Consider the following 22,686-nt stretch of genomic DNA (forward strand, 5'->3'; position numbering starts at 1 on the left):
GAACATGCAAACCGCACAGAAAGACCCTATCTGTGAGTTCTTTGTCACACTGTTTGGTGACCACGATAATCCCTACATCTTACTGCCTCCCTGTTAAGATCCAATCATTTAATTCATCTTACAGTAGAGATGATTGAGATGATTTACTCACTATGGGACCTTTGGGAGGTGGAGCTGGTCCCAGATTGCAGAAAGGCAGAATACAAGCTGGATAAACGGCACCTTTATCAAAGTGCTAATACATGAACACACCTATGGTCAATTCCAGCAACCAACTATGTCTTGGAGGGAAGCCAGATTGCCCAGAGAAAACCGGTGCATTCATGAGAAGAACCTGCGAAGTCACAGAAAAGGTGTTCTGTAGAAATCGAGCTGGGGTCTTCTCACTGTGAGGCTCGAGTGTTCACCACTGTACTGCCTTTCTCTTAATACATATTTCATAAAGTTTTTATTTTATGCAAATAATAATGTAAATATGCAGGTGTGAGGTCCCCTGTTGTGTTGAAGGACAGTAAAGCAGAGTCTCTGCACAACTTCTTTGCATTGAAAGTTCAAGGACTTTCCACCTCAGTGTTTATTTCCACAGATGGAGCCGCTGTTGGAATTATTCTTGAGGACCTGCAGTTGACATATACATTTCATATTTTCCAGAATCACGATTCAACTGCACCACAGGAGACCTTCAAGATGTGCACCAGGCAGAGTACGAGTAGTAATACCCAGAACTGAAGAATTGCTTTCATATTCTGTAGAATCTAATTTGTTAAATGACAGGTCAAAGCAGAATGAGACACTATGACAAGCCGCCAGGTCTGATAGTAAGATAATTGGTTTCCGATGACTCCACTGGCTCCGTAAACCTGTCCTATACCACCCACATTCACAGTCCACCGGGAAGACATTCTATGGCTTACTCAGCAGTAAGCCATAGAATGTCATCAGTCGAAGAAGTCTGAGTCCTGACAATTTGCCCTCGGTGTGGGGAGTGGGTAGTAAACAAGGGCCAATTGGTGGCTACTAAAATTGGGCACTCTGACTTTAGCAAAGAGAGGCATGATGAGGTGTTAAAGCCTGGCAGGTGGACACAGACCTTTTCAGAACACTGGTGACAGCCAGCCTGGAACTAGCAGGTATGGGTTAGCAGCCCTGGATGTTTCCACAACCTCCCCACCCCCTCTCCTCGCCCTCCCTGAGCCCGCCTCTGCAATGCTTGCCCAGAGCCCCGGGGGTTCAACATGAATAATGAATTCATGTCTCCTCATGGCAAGTGCTTGGGAGCTAGTATATGCTGCTCACATGCCGTAAATATGTTGTCACATAGTGCAAACTATTATTTATCCCTGAAAGGCTGTCACGTCAAGTCAGTTTTTCCAGGATATTCCTTTGTTGCAGAGACTCTGGAGTTTGTTGGTGTCAAACTGTCAGCTGATTGGATTTGATCTCCTGCTTTTCCATACATTAGTATGACTAAGAGACAGATACATTGAGGTGATTGCATGCCGACATTTAAAAATACACTTTTGCATTAACACAAAAATAAATGCTCTTCTGCATCATTGGCTCACCTTTAAAAACGAACAAACAGAAAAAACTCATTCAAGCAGATCAGCCACAAGGGATTGCTTCCTGTGAAAAACTGCTCACTAGTTTTTGGTTTTGAAATACAACGCCCTCTTCCTGTCAAGTGCTGTAAAGCAGGCTGGTGACTGAACGTTTCCTCAGTGTGTAATCTCATGAATAGTGAAATAACTGTTAACATATTGCTTGAAGTGCTGCCTAACATTGCTTCTTATCATTTCATTCAAAAAGCTTAATTGTCAACATTGCTAATAAAAACAATTAATACCCAAATAAAATTTCCCAGCAGTAATCATACTAAAATCTAGTTTGTCGGCGTAATGTTGCATCATCGGCGATGGAACAAGTGTGGAAGGTCTTCAGTTTGTTGAACAATGAACGTCTCTTTCAAGCAAAACTGAAATGAATCTCATTTTTGCTCCTTTTTTAATCTATCATCCCTATTTAAAGACATCAGTGGAAGGCCACTGTCTTCTGTGTGAGGGAAAAACCATTATGTTAATTTTGAGTGATGGATGTACTTCAGGGATTTCAGTTTATCTCTGACATCATTCTGCTGCATTTAAAGCCCTCCCAGTGAAACCCAATAAGAGTGTAACTATTAAATTAAAAATGCTAATGGCCCACTAACATAATAAGAATAGATTATCCAGTTATGTGTGGCAGACTTCAGCTTGGCTTAAAAATGACCTCACCTCTAACGGCAGCAGCAGGATTTGGTCTACCCAACGCAAAACAGAAATGAGGTCTAGATTAATTATGAATTACACAATCATGCACTGGACAGTTGATCTTTTATGCTGCGTTGCACGACGCAGTACTATAAATCGTGAATAAATGAGACACAATTTAATTGAATGGAAGCAATATTTTATATTGGGTTTAAATGTCAATTATATGATAATTTTCAACATGATTAGTAAGAAAATCACCACAGAAAACAGGCAAAAATGGTTTTAATCAGCTGCGCATTTAATGTATAACAACAGTACAAAGTGAATCTTTTGCTTGCAAAATAGGAGTGTTTTTTATGTACAGTATTTATACAGTTATATATAGTTTAAAAAACATTACAGTTTAAACATCTGACAGTTTATTGCACAACACATTTATAAATTATCATTATCAAACCACACATGAAACAGATGAATTCTGTCATAATTCAACATTTAACAGGAAACGTATTTATTATTCCTTAATTTATCTTGATCTTCTAGATTAACACGAATCAAGGTCCTGTGGAGAGTATAGTAACTCCACTGATACTGAAATGGTAAAAAAGAAAAAGAAAAAGAAAGAGCAGCACTCCAGAAAGACTTTGCTGGATAATAGTCGCCGTGACTATATGCAGAGCAATGAAACAGCCTCAAGCACAGAAAGGCATTTATCTTTCATCATTGCAATGGGTAAAACAATCAAAACTAAAACTCTGAATTCTTTCTTCCTTTTTTTTCTTTTTTTTTTTTTTCTTCTTCCATCATGATAATTCTTTTAATGTTTAGATATGGCACTATAACTACAGCAGCAAGGAGACAACAAGCAGTCGGGCAAAATGTACACTGGTATGCAAAATCAAAAGGTGTGACTTTATACGTTGAAGCACAAAAACAGCCAGGATGTAAAGCATCGAAAAGCACTGTGAAGCAACAAACAGATTTTACAAGGACCAGTAACTGGTCCAAACACATATCATTAATATCCACTCTGTTTACAAAACATAAGGAACACACTCAGCTCTCGGCCTCTGATTGATTTCCAGGTTTCGTTGAAGGTGGATTTATTGAGTAAATCAAGAAAGCATCAAAGTCTTCACACTTATTTCCTCACGGGAGCTGCAGGTGTTCCTAATATCTTGTACACTGAGTGCATTTCAAGTATTACGCTCAATGTAAACAATGACTGATGAGAAAGGAGGGGTGGGAGAGTGGCGCCGTTGGCCGGGGTTAGGCTAATCTGATCCAGGATCAGGCTCATTAATCATGCTTTCTGCTACAGTTCAATTTGGTCTCCACTTATCTTTGAATGGCTGAATTAGTGGTCTATAGATCATCACTGTAAGAAAAATGTCCTATCTCAAATGGGATCTTTTACGTACAATACATGTATTATTAATAGCTCCAAGAGGAGCATTTAATATGAATGAAACATGAGATACATTATATTTGGCACAAAAAAAAAAAAAAAAAAAAAAAAGCCAGGAATTGAATCTGGAAATATCCCACCCTATATTTCATTGGAGGGTGGTTAGACGTCTTGGTTCTGGATTATTAAAAAGTTAGAATCTCACCTTGTCGATGACAGATTTGGTGTATGCTGCTTTCAAATACTAGTAGTTCAGACAGTCTCTATAAAGCGAAAAACACACGATGGGAACCTTCAAAAGTGAAAATTGAAAGAAGTGATAGTAGAATCCTTACTTTTCTTTCCCCCAATTAGTCGTTACGGAAAAGGCATAAAACAAAGTTGCACATCTCTGCACCAAATGACTACAAATGGCGATGTCACTCCAAGCCTGTGATATGTAGTGCGAAAGAGTGTCCTTCTTCTTTGACACATGAAAAGTTCTTAAAGTCTCGTCTCACCGCATGTGCCGTCCCATTAAATTGGCTCCTGTCTTTGTGTCTTTGTGGAGCTCCTCCAGTGACTTTTCAAGATGAGTCATTCTTTATTAAGTGCTGTTCTCTTCAGAGCTCCAGCCACGACACACACACACACACACACACACACACACACACACACATACACACACACACACACACACACACACACACACACACACACACACACACACACACACACACACACACACACACACACACACACACACACACACACACACACACACACACACACACACACACACACACACACACACACTTCATATAAGCACCAACTACAAAGACGAACTGTTAGCCAGCGGAAAAGAATTGGCGGCAGATTCAGCAACCGTGATGGCCTGAATCCTCTTTCTGTCTCTCTATATGAGTGTTTTAGAAGTTGATGTTTGCCTGTTGGAATTCCTCCTGGAAAAAAAAGAAGCGGTGACACTGGATTCAAATGTCTTGCTTTGGGACGTTCTGCTGTTTGATGTGTGCTGTGTATGTACATTTGCATGTGTGTATATACACATGTATTCATATCTCTTTGCGTCACTGTTAGTTTATACACTAGGTCCATTTAATCCACGGTCTCTCTGGAGAGGTGTGTGATCGTGCATGTCCGTACATGCACATATTGTGGACAATGAAGCCCAAATTTACTCCATGTTTGAATGGTGTGTGTGTGTGTGTACGGATCTGGAAGTGCATGTTTATGTGTGTATTTGAAGGCATGTGTGCGTGGGTGTGTGAGTGTGCGTGTGTGTGCGTGTCTCAGCTCTCTAAAGACATAGCTAAGGTTATCTGCTCCACTTTATAGGCCAACTTCTGCTTCTGGGCCTGTTCATCCTGCTCCAGTGCCTCAATAATCTGAAACACATACAGAGAGAAACACACAAATAAAACTGTGAAACCAAAGAAGAGAGGCGTGTCTCTGGTCAGCTGTAGAAATCATCAGCTGTGGAAATCCAGTTTATGTACAGTGCACACAAAAATGATCCAAAATACAGACAGTAATTGTATCCCTGCTTCGTGCATTAAAAGTTCCTCCTGTATTTTTCCTGATAAGGCAACCCCCCCCCCCCCCCCCCCCCCAAAAAAAAAACATGAAACATTTAATAATAATTAGATTAAAGGTCAAAACAAATCACAATTGATCTTAAAAAAAGTGGTTAAATGGAATGATTAATCCAAATCAAAAGCATCTACACTTGTTGATTTTCTATCATGTTCATGTTACACATCTAGTTGTCTTCTTCAGAACTCACAGTTCAATGTCGAGTTGTTACAGCACTCACGTTAGACCACCTCACCTTGTATGCACAGTTGCATTAGCATGCCTTAAGCGTTATGTTTGTGCCAAAATGACTGAATAAGGTTGGCATTATTTACTCTCTATTTTTCCTTCCACAAAATCCTAAGGGAAATATCTGCCTCTTTAGCTGCTAAATGCTTAAGTTTAATTCATCAGGGCTTGTCAGAGAAGTCGGCCTTCTGCTGGGGCTCAAATGACACTATGAGAGTCTTAAGAGTGGACTAAAGTGGTGAAATTGCGTGTCGTGAAACCAAAAATAATGACACAAAATATGTTTAAGTGCTCTGAGCTGCGGGGAATTTAAAGGCTGAGTGGTAACTCTTCCTGCAAGCAAAACACGATGATTTGATCCAATATTAATATAAAATTAATGGTGACTCCTGCTTTAATGTCAGGAAAAGTTCACTTCTGTCAGCAAATTGTGCCGGAGGGGCATGTATGAAGGTGTCCCATGTTCCAGTGTGTTGACCGGGCCTCACCTCCTGGCTGTACTTGCTGACGTAGGCGTAGATCTCGTGGAGGGCACTGAGCACGTTGAACTCACTGGAGTGAAGGCGAGCCTGCTCAGCCAGATAGGCGTTCATATCCTGATCACTGATGGCAGGCAGGCGGTTGATGTCAGCATAGTACCTGAGAAGACACACACACACCCACAGAGTTGGTGACAAGGGCATAGTCATGCATACCACCATCAGCATTTCACCTCACTTCAGACTATTGTGAGAAGTCAGAGTATCCACCAGTGGAGGCGTCTGTAAATCAGAGGTGTCTGGGCAGAAGACTAAACCAACGTCAGCCACAGGTTCAGTCATTTACTCATGCGCACAGTGCATTTAAAGCGCGCCTGCACATTTTTTAAATGCATATAGAGTATACACCCCTCACCTACGTGGAGATGCTTTCATGATTGCAAACACAATCTGCCTCTATTAACCATCACGGATAAGAAATAGACAATAATTTATTTATTCTACCAATGCTTTCGTAAATAAATGGATCCCATCGGAATGTCTGTTTATTTCCCTCTCAAACTGTGCAACGTTTGTAAATAAATATGCATTTGTGGGATTAGTAGCAGAGCTTAATGTGAGGTTTTTGCACATGAAAATGATAAATGATCATTTGCCAGTGCCAAGGAGCTTTTCTTATGACTGTTGACTTGGGGATTTTTGGGTGGATTAGATGAAGTCTGCCATATCTGCCATTTATCCGTTTAACAAACAGGTGCTTCAATAGTGTGTGGAAGAGCTATACACAGCTCAGCACCTCCTAATCATGGTGGTCAAAAAGCCTGCACACGCTGCAGTTTGATCCCATTCTTCAAACAGGATTTCTTACAACTTCAATGGGGTCGAGGTAACGACTCCACTACAACATTTTGGAAATAGTCTGAGGAAACCCTGCTCTCTAGTGAGCGACTGCTACCATCCAGGAGGGTAGAGTCTGATCCCAAACTGTGGCGGTAAGGGATTGCCATTTGTTGCAAAATCTCATCTTGAGGTCTTCTTAAGTCAATAGCAACAGCATAGAAAAGTTTTTTAGGCTCATCTCACCAATGCAAATTACTTTCAAACGCAGCACCATTTAACAGGGAAATAGGCAGGCTTTCAGGTAATCATCAGTCATGAATCTCATATAATACACATGATGGTTGTCAACTTTGATAAAGAGAAGCTGTAAAAATATTGCGACTATTTCATTTCCAGTCATTTTGACATTTAAAACTTGCTCATAAAGAAACTTTACTGTGGCATAACGCTCCCACATTAGAGCATTTCTAAAGAAGTGAACTGTAAAGAAGTGAACATCTGGACATGGTACTGTACTCATAATATACTGCGAAACATCACTGTTTATCATGTTCATCAAGTTTATCATTCCATAATGTAACAATATTTAACAACATCATTATATAACATTCATCATGTTTGCTCTGAAATACCGTCATTGATCAGTTTTTGTTCTGCGTGACACTTAACTGCAGTAATACTACACGGAACAAATTACTGTAGTATTACATTTGGTTACGGCTGTGATGGTGACGACTTTAAGAACAACTGTGAAAAGATTCGCCCATAGTGATTTTAATCTGTTCTTTTTTCTGTCAAGGTTAAAAAATAAAAAAGGTGATAAATAATGGAAAATGTCAACACACATAAAGTCATACAAATGAATAATTTTCTTGATGAATCAAGTTATCAAACAAACTTCATGATGCACAACCTCAAAGGATGTTGGAGCAGCCATTGAATACATCATTTAGAAGTGATATCAGAAAGCCTCCACCTCTGAGCCTCGTTCTGCAGTTTTTTCTCTTTCCATCGTTGCTTATGCTTGCTCATGTGGAATAGTTATGGGGGGTTTTCTCTGTAAAAGTGCCCTGAAATGACTGATGTTTTCGGCGCTGTATAAAAAAAAGTTTGAATTGAATGTATGCACACATTTAAGAGTGTTTTTTTTATATTGGAACCCAGATTCCTATTATATCAATCTTATCAAAAGACTTTGCTTCATATTGCTGCATCAAATTCAGCCCTGAAGTGTCTCTCCAGTGTGAGAAATCAAGATTGAAACATAATGTGACAAATGTGCAGGAAATTTGCGAAAGTGCAGTGAGAACCTTGCCAGGTTTAAAATAAATAAAAATGAAAGTGCCATTTCTGCCCCCCCCCCAAAAAAGATGAGTTTCTGGTCAAAAAAAGTACATAATAGCAGCCAATGTTCTGATATGGCACCAACAGAAAATTGCTTTGAGGCCCATTTAGCTCCTTAAACCAAGGCTTAAGCCAACAAAAATTTGGTTGCTGTGAGCAGCATGTACGCACCTTTCTACCCAGCTCTTATAATGCGGTATGTCCTTGGCATAAAGCAGCTTGGTGGAGGGGGAGTCTTTGCCCAGGCGGTGTTCGGATGTCGAGCAAGAGTCCATGAAGGTTTGAGCCACCACAGACAGACACGCATCTGTGATGCTGCTTTTGTGTATGTCAAACACAAACTGGGGATTCTTGATCACGTTGACCCAAAAGCGCAGGGGGAGGCTGAGACCAGAGAAAAAGAAAGGGACAGAAAATTAAAAAAAAACAAAAACATTTCAGGCATTGCACAATTTGAAAGTGAAACTAAATCATTTACTTCATCTTGTGTTAAAAAGAAAAGTGGTCTTTTTTTCTCCCCCAATGCTTATTTGACTCTCATATCACACCTTTGTTATGGGAACATTATGTAAATAGACTGTTGAAAATACATTATACAGAATTTATGGTCAAAAGCATCTTCACAGCACATGAAAAACTGTGTAAACATACAAAGGAATTAAATGGGAATAGAACACCTATTAACAACTTTTGTATAAGAATAATCTTTTAAAAAGCGAAAGGCCGGCAGAATAATCAAGTAAAGGTAGATTTGAAGGCAGGCAATGTCAATTGTGAACTCTACTTTTTCTTTTCAATTATCACCTTACATAACTTGTGTGTCTGTTTTCTTGTAAACTGACAAAGGTAAACTGTATGAAATACAAGAACGTCGAGAAAATGTATTAATTTAGATTGGTGTTATTTTCGTAGTAGTTTTCATAATCTCTCAAACATTGTGGTGTAACGTCCCTTTTATTAAACCTTTTCCTGTTAATGTACTTTGATGATGCATTTATCTCACAGATGTGGAAAAACTTCTCTAACAGCAACAGTGTACACAAAAAACTACTGAACGTATTTCAAAAGAAACATATTTTTACTGCACTTTTTTGCAATAAACACATTGGATTCTATAATAGTTGCACTCAATAATATATAGAAAATCTTGAAGTGCAACTAAAACTCATTTTGAGAATATTATAACAGGAAATATGTGTGATCTTGATTAAAATCAAGCCACTTTGCAAGAGATTTGACTAAATGGTATGTAATGGTGTATTTTCATAATGATATTGAAGTCTTGAAAATTAAGAATATTCTTCAACTACATCTAAGAGTTCAACTCCATGTGAAGGGTCATAAGAGATGGTGACTTTTCCCAAAATCTTAAAATAGCAGTTGTATAAGTGTTAATTGTGTATGTCCTTGTTTAAAAAGTTCTCACCAGTTGCTCTTCCACGTGTGGCGGACGTCCATGTCGTGGATGCCATGTCTGTCCGCCTGCTCATCCAGGAAGTCAAACATGTATTTGATGGCGAGAGGCAGAGCAGTGCCCCGACACACAGTGCTGAACAGGGTCTCAAACAGGTCGTCCACAAACTTCTGCAGCGTTCCCTGGAGAAAAACAGAACCACAAAATAGAATTGTAGTGTTTTGATATGCTATGAACCAATCCGTTTATTTCTCTCATGTTGTCAAAATAAAGATTAATCACGTGGGTCAAATGGACTAAAATGCCCAAATCTGACTGTACCAATGAAAACTCCATTATATGAGATGATCCAAGAAATGATTCCGGTAATGCAGACAGCACAAGTTAAATATTGAACAGATCAAAGTAGAAAGTCGCACAGGTCTCCTCTACAGTCTCGACAAAGCACACAGTCACCTTATCCCTCAGTGCGGTAGACGACTAAGGAGAGTGCTTCCTGACCCGCGACGTTACAGTTCAGGAAATCACTGATGCGTTGAATTTGAACGTGTCATCTTGTGCTGTGAAAGGCAACTTCAAACTCCAGAGATCCCAAAGTTTGCCTTATGAAGGATTGTTCCTCAGCTGCAAATTCAGCCACACCAAGTAGCCCCTGTACATGTCCACACTTATAGGCACCATTTGCATATTCTTCTATTACATTGTATCTTTACCTGCTTTTTTGTGCAATACATCCACCCCCATATTCTGTACATGTCCACACTTATAGGCACCGTGTGCATATTTTTCTATTATATTGTATTTTTATCTGCTTTTTTTTAGTTCCTGTTATGTGTGCTTCTTTCTCTTTACTATCCTGTTGTACCACTGCAAATTTCTCCACATGCAAGATAAATAAAGGATATCTTATCTTATCTTATCTTATCTTATTGGGACTACTGGGATCCATATCCAAAAAGAGAGCGTAACTCTCCTCGTGCAAGTGAAATGCTTTTGAAAGGTTTGATAGGACATCTTAACATGCATTTTGTAGCTGTTGTATTTGTGGCACTGACGCGTATTTTATCATTTAGTCTCTATTCAGTCCCAAAAAACTTTTTTGTTCCGGTAATTTTTCCTCCCAACTTCTTTGTTTCAATCGTCATCGACGTCTAGACTTTTCCTGATGTTGGACTACCCCACCCTTGGAGCTCTCTGGCCCGCCCCACATGCTTTAAACACGTGTTACAATGTGATGAGAAGAAAAAGGATCGTCTAAAAGGGGGCTGTTGGCTTGAGGGGATATTATTGGGGATCTCCCGGCGTATGAGCTTTGTGCGGCACCTTTGTTGCGAGCAGCCTCGTCAGGTAGATCTCGGACACCATCTTGCTGCCGCGCTCGCCCTCTTTCTGGTCCCCGTGCTCGTGGTTCTTGACCAAGTGCCAAACCTTGACGCCACTCTCCAGGTCAGGGGTCAGCATTGGCACACGGGAGTGGGGGCTGTCAGGGCTGGTGGGTGTGGAGCGGAAAGGCACATCCACACCTGGAAGGTCAAAGATGAAACAAAATCAAATTAAAGAGACGTCCATTAGAAATAAGAGTGAGCGACCGAGCTGCGCTCAAGTACATCTCAGATGTTCCTAAATGAGCTGATAATCTTAAATAAAACCAAAGCACAGGAGAGACTTCCAGCAAAGGGATTCTTTATTTGGTCCAACAAAACAAGAGAAAAACTCATGTTTCATGCAAAGTTTGACAAAGTTGGCCAGTAGCCACCTTTCCATGTGTCGAACTATTGTATGGACTTAACCTCAGCTCATCAGTCTATGGAGTGGTCTGATGTTCTAACAGAAAAACTAATCTATAAATCTGGCAAATATTAGCAACTATTCTGGCCATTCTATGAACTAAACCAAAATTGTTTAGCTGGGTAAAAGTGAAAAGAAAAGAGAAAATGGCTTTTGTTCCTCTGATCTCACTATAAGGTCAGCTGCATTCACTGTAAACTCAGACTGGAATATCAATTAACATTATTTTACTGGTTGTCATAGTAATAATTCAGAAATCATACAATAAAGTATGCCGCTCATTTAATCTCTGGAACACTTCATTTTCTTCCTGCTGCTCCTCGAGAATTTAAAAAGTAACACACGTGAACACTGCAGGCTACGTGGGCTTATCACATGAACATTTTACACATAACTGATTTGCATTTGTCGACATATTTTTCCAAACGAAAGTTATTTTAAAAACAGAATGTGTGTTGATTGTATCCCTTGGAACATTTCCTATCCAAGATATGTTAATGTTTTTGTTTAATGTGCTAAATAACAGTGTATACTAATGTCCTTTACAACAGACTGGTGAGTGACAGCAACAGATGGTGCAACACTGCTGCGAGCTGTATGAATATTAAGTATTTGTATTTCGTCAACAGTTCTTACCGTATCTGCTGATGCTGCGTGGGAAGCTGGCTGAGGAGGGGATGTTGAAAGAGGACATCTGCTTGGGCACCAAGGCCACCACGCAGCGCTCAGACACCTGAGAGGCAAAGGTAAAGCTTTATGAATTTTTGCCTGCCAGCTGTCGGTTAAAAGTAACCACAACAAGAATTTCAAACAGTGTGCAAAAAAAACAACACTCACTATGGATGTATGAACAGAGAGAATAATAAGCTTAAGGTCAAGTATAATATATCCAATAAAAAAAAACTGACTGCCTGGAAAGAAATCCACATTCATCACAGTGTAAATCACAACAGCTTCAACTGTACCACACCCATTTTTTATTATATATAATCAGCTCACACCTTAGGTCAAGACACTTTCAGCAGAGTGAAAATTAACCACTACAGATTGGATTAATAAAAAACCAAGTAACAAAATCTCCTCCATTGTGATATAATTCAGGAGGGTTGTGAGCGCAGGGAATTTCACATGTCCAAATTCATTTTTAATTCTTCTTGCATAGAGTAAATCCTCAAAGCACCATTTGGTCTGCACATATTCATAGGTAATCGGGAAAAAAAGCCTCAGTTTTTTTCCAACAGCTTTTGTGCAAACATATGAGATTTCTTTTTTTTTTTTTTTTTAATCCTTACTGTGTGATAAATGCAAAGTCAGAATTTGTAGACTTCATTGGCCGACCCTCCATTGGCTGCTTGCACGAGTGAATCCATAAGTGTAGTGACATCTATTTATAATATACACTTTACAAGCATCATTTCATACACGTGTTGGCATATCGAGGTAATGACAAAGTTGATTGTCATTTTTGTCAGTAGCTGTTTGTTGTTTCTATGCTATCTAGTGGGAATTAGGACTCTAAATCACAAAAGCTCCAGACATATTTTCCCAAACAAAGCTACAGGTCAGGAATTGAACGTTAGGGGACAACTGGATTTGAAGCAGCATATTGTGTTGTCCTCGGAATTTAGAATTCTGAGTTGTTTTGCAGAGCGAGTTGTGAATGACCCGCCCCTTTGAGGTCAGGATTCCCAGATTTTCAACTGTGCTCACAGTGCCATGTTATTATAAATGTGTTTTGATGTTCTTTTACTGCATGAGGGACTCATTTTTTAAATGTTTCAATTATTTATACATGCAATACTGCCAAGCTGGCATTTGTCAGTGAAGTTACTTCTTGTTAATAGAATATAGTGTAATGTTTTTATTTGTTCTCCGATGCTCAGCTGGACAAAATTAGCTTTCATCATATTGTTGTTACATTTTATTTATTTATTTTTTAACACACTGTGATATGATCAATTCTTTTTTTCCTAATTAAGTGAGGTCAGTCTGAGTAGAGTATTTAGAATTCTGTAGACAACACATTGATATTTATGGGTCCTATTAGTTGTTCGCACAGACTGTCAAGTGTTTTGAAACCTACACCTACTTATAGTGAAATACTTGCATGAGTGAAGTTGTATCTTTGTGGCTGAGGCCGACTATTCTGAATGTTCCAGGTTTTCTTTCTCCCCTGAATGTGTCATTATCAAGCTCAAGAGAAAGCCAAATAACACGCTGCTCATTACAATGGGCTGTTCTGGAGCAGGTTAAGGCCTGAAACATGAAGGCAGTGTCCCTCCAGGACCGAGATTTAACATCAGACTGCTGAATGTTTTAAAAACTGCAGTGGCAAACCACACTCTGCTTCAAAGTGATGGTCCTAGATTTTTGTCTCTGTAGCACATCCAACAAAATGCTGCGTACCACTTGCTGTGCTTGGCATATGAGCCCTCGTCATCCGCTGCATGAGCAGAATTTACGCTGGTGTTCTGCATAATACCAAACCCAGCTTAACAACGGAACAAACATTTCCACACCTGGCAGAGCGATTAAACACAAAACGATTAAAATGGTTTATCTCTTATAAAGATAGAGAGCGGTGCATTCCTCTTTTGTCACAAAAAACGAGAGTATTTTTTATTTATTTTTTGTATTTATCTTTGTGTGTGTTTAACTGAATAAAAGCTAATAACTAACACGCACAATTGACTGACAGTAGAAACCGGCTGACTCAGTTGAGGTTGGTGATCTGTGTAGTTGTATTTACGTGCTGGGAAAAAAAAAAAAGGGGTCGTAAAAAACCCCGTGCACACATGTGGAAGGTGGGTTGACTAAGTGCGCTGGTGACCGTGAGGTTGAAAAAAATATTGGCAGCAATGAAGTGATTGATATGCATATGAATGAGTAATCCTTCATCCTTCATCGGTATCTGCTGTGATGCCTTCCAGCAACTGAATAATCACAATTTCTAGAAAAAAAAAAAAAAAGGGTTGGAAATTATTCAGGCAGGTGGAGAAGTGCAAATGTTGTTCAAGCCGGGTGTTAATTAGCGCCAAAATGATTAGCTGATTGAAGAAAATTATTCTGCAATGATTATGCTAATTTATTGTTTGTGTGTCTTTTCAACCAAAAACGTCAAATTTGCTGGTAGTTGTCACATGTGCTTTTTTGTTTGTTTGCTCTGTTCTGTTTTATGTCATTACATTCATTACTTTACTGTATGTCAAGTAATAGTTCCCTTCAGGGTACCATGCGGGTTTCACAGCTTCTTCTAATTTCTTTTAAAAATTATCAGCTGGAATGTTAGGTGGATTAGTTCTTAGAATTATCGCCTCAGAGCAAGATGAACTGAGTTCCAGTCTGGATTTGGACTTATTCTATGTGCAGTGTGCCGGTTCTCCCTGTGTCTATATGGGCTTTTTTTCTCTAGGCACTATGACTTGCTGCCACAATTCATTTGCATGCTTGAAAAGGTAAAATGGTGAATTTTCTCTGCTGGGTGGCGGGCGTCACTCTTCGTCACAGAGCGAGGAGTTCAGCCATCTGTGAAAGAGACTTAAAGCCGAGCCACTACTCCTTCACATTGAGAGGAATCAGTTGTAGTTCAGGTGTCTGATTAGGATGCCCCCTGGTAGCAACCTGTTAGGTTTACCAGGCACGTCCGACTGGGAGGAGGCCCCGTGGTCGGGCCAGGACTCAATGGAGAGATTAAATCTCTGGTTTGGTGTGAGAGACACTTGGGGTTTCCCCCAGAAGTGCTGGAAGAAGTTGCAGGGAACAGAGATGTGTGGGCTATACTGCCACTGCGACCACATATGGACTAAGCCGAAACAAGGACGGACGGACACCTCTTGACTATTATGCCACACTTTGAGGTGAAAAATATGACTCTCTAATAAAAGACTGGTTCAGTAGTTTGTCAAATACAATATACATTACAACCTAACATATCACCAAGTAATAAAGGGTAATGGCAAAAGTGCCTAATGCTTGAAAATGCTAAAGTATCCACAAAAACCTAAAAGACAGCAAAAACACCTAAACAGTAGAAATGGTTAAATACCATATCAAAATGGAGAGCAGCCACCAGTGCTAACTTCACTGAATATCCAGAATGATAGGGATGCCTCCCAAGATCAGAAGATATTTTTCCCTCCGTCAATACTCCAAGCTGTTTTTTCAGAAGATATCCTTGAATTAATTTCAAAGCAGTCAAATCTGTTTGCTGTACAGTGTGACCCTGACAAACCCCTGAACCTTGACTAAACAACTGGAGCAATACCTGTGTACTGTGGTCTACATGTCACTGCATGGATTACCCGCCATGTACATGTTTTGGCATGAAGCCAGTCAGGTGTTCCAGGTTCAGTGACACCATGAATCTGAATAGTTGGGAAAGCCATCAAGAAACCCCTGCACTTGACTCACAATGAAGCAGAAACACAGGATCATCCAGATCCAGCCACTGGGAGATCATCTCACATCAAAGTTGAAAACAATCCCAATGACTGAGAGGCTTGCTGGAGATGAACAGATTGTCCTCTTCAAGCGAAGGAACAAGCTAAAGCGATACCTTCTAGTTTTAAACTCCATGAATGGGATTACTAAATACTTGTCTTGGCCAAATCGGAATGTATTCCACACAGAGTTGAGAATTGTACAGGGAGAGTTGTACAACCCCCTGAGCGGCCAGATGTTGGAGCAACTGGCCCAGACTATACTCAAGCATCAGCATCACAAGTTGCTCTTTGACAAGTGTCCCTGCCGTCTTTACATTTGCTCAGGAAGGAATCCACTGGACTGGTGTTGTTCTCAGTAACAAACTACCTGGACTAAATCTGATGTCTGATGCTGAGCTGAACGCAAAACGGACGAGGAACTGTCCCAGAGAAGACTGCTGTGGTTGTGGAAATCACTTTGCATGTGATGGAATGGTATGATAACCGCTCAATCAACCTTCTCAGTCACTACATTGGCGTGTATCCAACCACTGCGGTAGACAGATGGGACCAAAATAGAAAAAAATCCATCCATGTCCCCTGGCCTGTTCAAGTGAGAGACGACAATAAAAATATCGGTGGGGTGGATTGTCTGGACTTCCTCATTGTACTGAACAACATAATCAGATCAATGAAGTGGAATCAAGCTCCACTAAGCTCAGACAATAAAAGGTGGAGCTTCACACATTCAAGTCATACGTCGCAGAAAATCAGTGTAAAGGTGGAAGGAGCATGGAACATAAGAGAGGTCGTCTGACTCCTCCAATTGCTGGACAAAGGGATCTGCAACCCCTATTCCAGTCTCTGATGTGCACGTGGATGCCACAGCCCAATGGATTGTCATGGTTGAACACAAACCACAATGCAAAGGACATCAAAATCTTCGTTTCACATCCAATAGCAACTATAAATATAATTTGTCTAATTGATAAATCATTTGTATTTTTTTTTTCTTATGTATCTCTTGCTTGTGTTTCATCATTTCAATAATTAAAAAACCTGGTGCGTTCGTACAATCCTATCACATTGTTGCCCTCAGGCAACAAAGTTAATCACTTTCATGGTACATACATACATACGATACATTATTAGTAACCTTAAAGCTCTGAAAAAGCTGTTTACTTTCTAACATAAAAAGTCACGTAGTAGAGGGTTAAGGGAGTGGCAATTATAATATCGACTGACCTGGTAGTGCATTAGTGTGTTGAGTCTCTTCCAGTCGCTCTCTATCTTGGTTGTGATGTCCTCGTCCTGCAGGACCACACGAGCTGTCCTGCCCTGCCGCCACTCTGTGCAAAAAATATAATCAATTGCAAATCGGTGACACTGGGCATTTTAGGAAACATTTGTATCTCAAGTGCCTGACAGTTATATATTGTCTAACGTCTATCATTTGTCTGGCGCTTCCTCTTTGTTGCTTCAGCTGAGGCCATGTTATCTTTCTGCACTATGTTTATTTCTCCAAACTCTGCAAGTTGTCAAATGTCACAGTGAAAATGTCACCCAGACAGCTGCCTGTGTGTTTCCATTTGACAATTAAAGTGATTGTGAGTCTTTGAACAAAACACAAACGACTCAGTGTCTCCGCCGGGAGTTAAGCTGCCCAAAGCAACAAAGAGAAACTGATCCTCTCCAAATCCCTAACCTGTAAAGGTGTAAAACTACAAGCCCAGAGCAATATCAGCCTCTACCTACAAGGTAAAACCCCCTTTGAAGGTGCGTGTCAGCTGGATTTGTGCCGAGTCATTCAGCCCCGGATGACATGTTGTGGGCGTAAGCTTAAGTGTAGGTGTGCTGTCAGAAAGGTTTAATGTCACTGTTGAGGAGTGCGGCTCTGATTAGGTCTGTAAACAGCTACAGGAAGGGGGGATGTGTCTCCCAAAAACTGACGTGGAGTCCTTTGTTGATGTTTTGTGTCTTCAGTGACAAGTGCCTTAACAATCCCACTCTCAGCTAGACTATGCCACCTGTCAATACACAACTAAGTCTGGCCTATGTAGAAACTTTAATTTTGTAATATTTCAGAGGAAAACATATTTTTTTGATAATTATTCTCCCACAAAATATTTGCAGCCTCACCTAGATCCATGTCTGTAGCTCGCGGTCGCTGTGAGCACGGCATGTTCTTGTACACCGCGTCCAAGATCTTCTCCTTTACCTGGGTAATGGTGTCACAGTTGAGCACCTTGACTGGGATTTCGGGACTATTCTCATTGTCGGGGTTCACACAGCTCAGTGTCTGCAGATCCAGGGTAGAAAAGACGGAGGATGGGAGAGGGGAATAAAAATAAGAGAGTGTCAGAGCGCTTCCCTGCTTGCTTGGGAAGTCCTTTCATTACCTGCTCCTCACCAAACTGTCCGGGAGGAGAGCATCTTAGCCAGAAATGTAATTTCACACCTCCAGGATGTGGCTGTGCAGCTCTAGCAGGGGCATTAAACAAGTAATGAGACACAGCCTCTCAGACTCTCTGACATGGCGATCAGAGAGGTGTCATTCTCTTGCAGGCTGGCCCTGCTTTGCAGCCAAACCCTGAGGGGGAACTTATTCTGATGGGCTGACAGAGGAACCCAGCCAGCTTAATTTAAATAAAAGTGTAATAGAAGGGGGCATGTTGTGTTATGCAGGCATCACAATCACCTGATTAGCATCCAGCCTTTAATATTATTGTCGTCTCAGCATGTAAGAGTCCGTAGCACCTATTTCAAAAGTTCTACTCTGAGAAATTACTGAAATGATGAGTCCTAAAACCTGGAAATAATGTAATGTTTTTAAAATTACAGATAACCTCATCCTAAAAAAAACTTTAATGTCTATTTGGTTTGGATGCCAGATAGAAGATCTGTGATCAGTAAAATCTGTATAGCTCCTTATATTTTACTGTGGAACCTAACGAACATCAGTAATGCTTCATTTGATAGTTTTAAAATTGTTGCATGTTATCAAAAAGGTGGTTGCCAACCAGAGGCTATATAAAACATCACTGATGGCCTGGGACTTTCTAAAATTGCTGTAAGCACAAACTAGTTTCCCTTTACAGCCCCATTGTCTTACTAATCGCACTATTTCAAAGCAAATGATCCAAGCAGTACATTTTGTTTTATAATGTTAAGGTCAGAGGAAAGGCATTTATAATAGAGGTGTATAACATTACAGACAAAATAAAGGAGTCGTTCAACAGTGCTTCAGTATTTTTATTATTATTATTTTAAACACTTTTCTTCCGGGGCTCCATTTTGCGGGATCCCGCAATTTTATAAAAAAATTTTGCATGTCCCTTTAGGGTATCCGAGTAGTTGGGATGTTTGTATGAGGGTTAATCTGTAAGTTGTGTGCAAAATCTCTTAAAATAGTGTTCCACCCAGGTCAATTTAAGGTAAAGAAGCGTGTCAGTCTACCCACTCTGCACCCCAACAGTGGGAATTAGCAAATGGCACAAACCTATCAAATGGCCTTGAGAATACTGAATAAGCCAGAAAAATATACAGCATGTGAAAATTTTAGAATGGAGTGAGGTTTGTTGCTGCTAATTGTATCAACTCCATTAAGGCAACATTACAAGGTCGTCTTTTCTCAGTTTGCTTTGCTTGGATCTTAAGCTTGACAAGATCAACATCTGGCTGTGCAAGATTATTTGTACACTGACATCATGTTTTCAAAAGTGTCCAAACATTCACAGCATTCATGAAATTGTAACCCCTGCTTAGGCGTGTGCCACATTTCTAAGGATCTGTCAAGGTTTTTTGCCAAGAGATGTGCAAAAATTATTCAGACAAAATGAAGGTCTTTTTTTTTCCCCGTCTATGAATGTCTGTTGACTCACCAGTGTCTTGTATTCAATCTGCTGGCGAATGAGTTTGTCTTCACTGAGGGAATAGCGCGCCTCGCCTGTGATCGAGTCTATGGGCCCTTTTTCCATTTGCTGTTTGATTGCACAGAACAGCATGAAGAGAGGCTCGCCAGCACACTCCTTTGTTTTGGGAGGGAACCCGGGGATTAGATGGGAAAGAAGAAAATAAGACATAAGAAAGAAGCTGAGGAAAGGAGATAAATCTGTATTCCTTGCAAAAAAATAAATAAATATGAGACTCTTAACTAGTGCATGACACATTGAACATGTTAAAAATCAGTTTGAAATGCAGCACTGGAGACATGTTTGACCTCACAGGTAACCATTATCCCTCCGCAGCGTGCATGAACTGCATCAATATCAGGCAGTTAAGATCATAGCTACAAAAAATAAATAAAAAATACCATGCACAGCAGTCTATTATAAAATCGATGCAAATAATTTCAAGAAGCAGTGCTGTAGTACATCACACTGACACCTGTGGCAACAAGGTGAGACAAAGATTAAATTTTTACCTTGAGGAATTTGTGGAGCAAGAAGGCAAACCAATTTGTCAGCATCTTCTCCGCCACCGACTCTGTTCTGCAAGACAAGAAGAAAGCACACTCATTTGTTAGTGAGCGCCGTCCCACAGAGAGCTGGAGAGCTCTGATTATTCTTCATAATTTAAGAAAGAGAAAAGCCCAACATTGTTGTTGGCAAAAACATGACATGGAGAGTTTACACGATATAGCCTCTTAGTCTCTCAGTCTAAAGCTGCACACAGACTTCACTGTACTGTAACTTAAGTGCTTCTGGTGCACAACATATGTGGGTCATGACATCATTTTGCCGACACAACTCAGATGGCCACTTCAGGTTCCGTCGAGATAGAAATATTTTATGATTTGGCTGGATCGCACGAAATAGAATCAAAGCCCAGTTTTTCTTCTGAATCTGAGCCTGCAACAAAATATAGCCTCTCCCTCTCCTTCCTTAACCTGCAGTCTCTGTCACTCCATTCTGATCTTTACCTGGATTCCAACCTTAACCTGTATTGACTTGACTGTTGAAGGCATCCCATTAAATTTTAGAGTGTTTCCGCTAGAGCAGCATGTTTGGACTAACAAGTTCTCGTTGTACCAGCTCCCATGTGAACTCGTATCTAATGAGGGTGCTTCAGATTGAGAGAGCCCTCTTTAACAAAAAAAGAAAACCCTCATGAAACATTCAGTAGGCCGGTCTCAGTGCTGGGAAAACAATCGGCAGATAACCAGAGGTGGAGGAAAGAGGAGGAGAGGCGAGAGAAAAGAGGGGAAGAGAGGTGATTGGGGGGGGGGGGGGGGGACGTGAGCTCCAGTTGAATGTTTCATGAGTGGCACACAGAAGATAAGTCAGGTTGACAACAACTCTGCCGCCGCTGCACTCACACTTCCCCATTAGGTTCTCTTCCTCTGCCAGTCCCTCCCACTCTCTATCACTTTTAACACTCCTGTCTTTCACCTGTCTGCTCAGGCACACTGTTTCTCCGACTCGTAACCAATGTTTCAAACCGCTGCACAAAACAAAGCTGAACAGAGGTGGGCTTTCCCTCACTGGCCTAGTTACTCAACCATCAGGAGTCTGGCAACTGGGCTGGAAAGAACAGCTCGCAGAGGAATTATCTATGCCAAATGATAAGCAGCGCTGATCAGGACTCATCAGGATTGTGACAGAATCGGTCTGGAGCGTAAATCCTCTTACTCGGGCGGAAAACAATTTTACTTTTGGTCCTAAAATGCTGGAGAGTAGTGTTTGACAAGTTACAGTATATGAGATTCTCAACTCAGCTTAACCTTTGATTTTCATCTTTTTTTTTTTTAGGAAGGAAATATTGATTTATTCTTGTCGTGGTGAGCACTCTCTCCTCATCATGATAGGGTCCGTAGTTTTTGAATCCGGGCTGGGCCAAGTGTGCCTTTCTGTGCAAACTTTGCATGTTCTCCCTGTGCACCTGTGGGGTTTCTCTAGGTACACTATAATGTGTGTGTGTGTGTCTGTTTCTCTGTTTTTAACTTGTGATGGATTGGAGTGTGTGTAGTCGTGTAGCCGTGATGTGACTGTTGGCATTGGCGGGTCTTTGGAAGAAAGTGAAGGTCAAAGGGTCTGAAGATCGAGTACATCACAATAATGTGATCTTTTTGTTCTCATTATTAATTCATGGATTCAAAAATATATGTCATCACAGTCGAGGCGATTGTCATTGTTAACAGTCACTGCACACAATGGAAAAATGTTAAAATACTGTCTTGCATGAGTAGCTGGTACATTTTCACACTCAAAGTTAAAATAAAACATGGAAATTCACAAGTAAACTAACTGCATTTACTCCAAATGTATTTCCAGTGAAATCGTTATCAACAGCTCTCTGGTAGTTGCACAGGGGAGAGAAGAAGAAGCTAAAAATAAAACGCCGGGTATACTTTCATACACACTTATGTTGATGTTCTTCTTTTTTTAAATAGCCTATCTCACATTCATACAACTGTTTTGTAATTAAGTTGTTTCTGAAAGTCAAAGGCATACATGGTTTTTGCAAAATGGCAAACTCACACTTTGCAAAGAATTGGAAATATTTCACTGCAGGCTGATTTTCTTTCTTTTTTTTTTTTAATGAATAAACAGAAGTTTTGTAGACATGTTCAATGATCGTTACCTGCGTAAGAGGAGTTTCGGGTGGTTTTTGCTCTCCAGGTTGCGCTCTATAAGGTCCGACAGCAGGTGTTTGAGGATGTCTGTGGCGTACTCCAGCCGCCCCTGCAGAGCGGTCATGATGAGCGAGGCCACGTAGCCGCGGTCACGCATGGAGAAGGATCGCTGCAGCTCCAGCGTACGGATGAATGTCAGCAGGAAAACCTTGTTATTCACCAACTGAGCAAACTGCTTCAAGGCTTTCTCCACATTCGCCTGTCCGCTCCCCGGCACCTACACGCATCATGCGTTGTTGCACACACACAAAGATGCACACGCTCATTAAAGAGTCCTCATGGATG

At 40.5% G+C, this 22,686-nt stretch overlaps 1 protein-coding gene across 1 annotated transcript in view; it reads right to left on the bottom strand.

The window, feature by feature from the left end:
* Positions 1-4,912: 4,912 nt before the first annotated feature.
* The window catches only part of LOC308108412 (plexin-A2-like), a gene marked incomplete at its 5' end in the record, with an annotated part of 69,554 nt that continues 51,780 nt past the window's right edge, over positions 4,913-22,686 (bottom strand). Inside the window, 11 exons of the mRNA XM_080461298.1 lie at positions 4,913-5,045; positions 5,970-6,120; positions 8,316-8,528; positions 9,571-9,740; positions 10,882-11,081; positions 11,983-12,079; positions 17,013-17,116; positions 17,907-18,066; positions 19,649-19,795; positions 20,191-20,257; positions 22,350-22,618. Of these exons, the coding sequence (XP_080317424.1) occupies positions 4,950-5,045; positions 5,970-6,120; positions 8,316-8,528; positions 9,571-9,740; positions 10,882-11,081; positions 11,983-12,079; positions 17,013-17,116; positions 17,907-18,066; positions 19,649-19,795; positions 20,191-20,257; positions 22,350-22,618 (1,674 nt within the window). The 3' untranslated portion in view covers positions 4,913-4,949. The remainder of the gene's footprint in view (positions 5,046-5,969; positions 6,121-8,315; positions 8,529-9,570; positions 9,741-10,881; positions 11,082-11,982; positions 12,080-17,012; positions 17,117-17,906; positions 18,067-19,648; positions 19,796-20,190; positions 20,258-22,349; positions 22,619-22,686) is intronic.

This window comes from Lipophrys pholis (assembly GCF_963383615.2).
Source record: "Lipophrys pholis genome assembly, chromosome: 4".
Taxonomy (NCBI): domain Eukaryota; kingdom Metazoa; phylum Chordata; class Actinopteri; order Blenniiformes; family Blenniidae; genus Lipophrys; species Lipophrys pholis.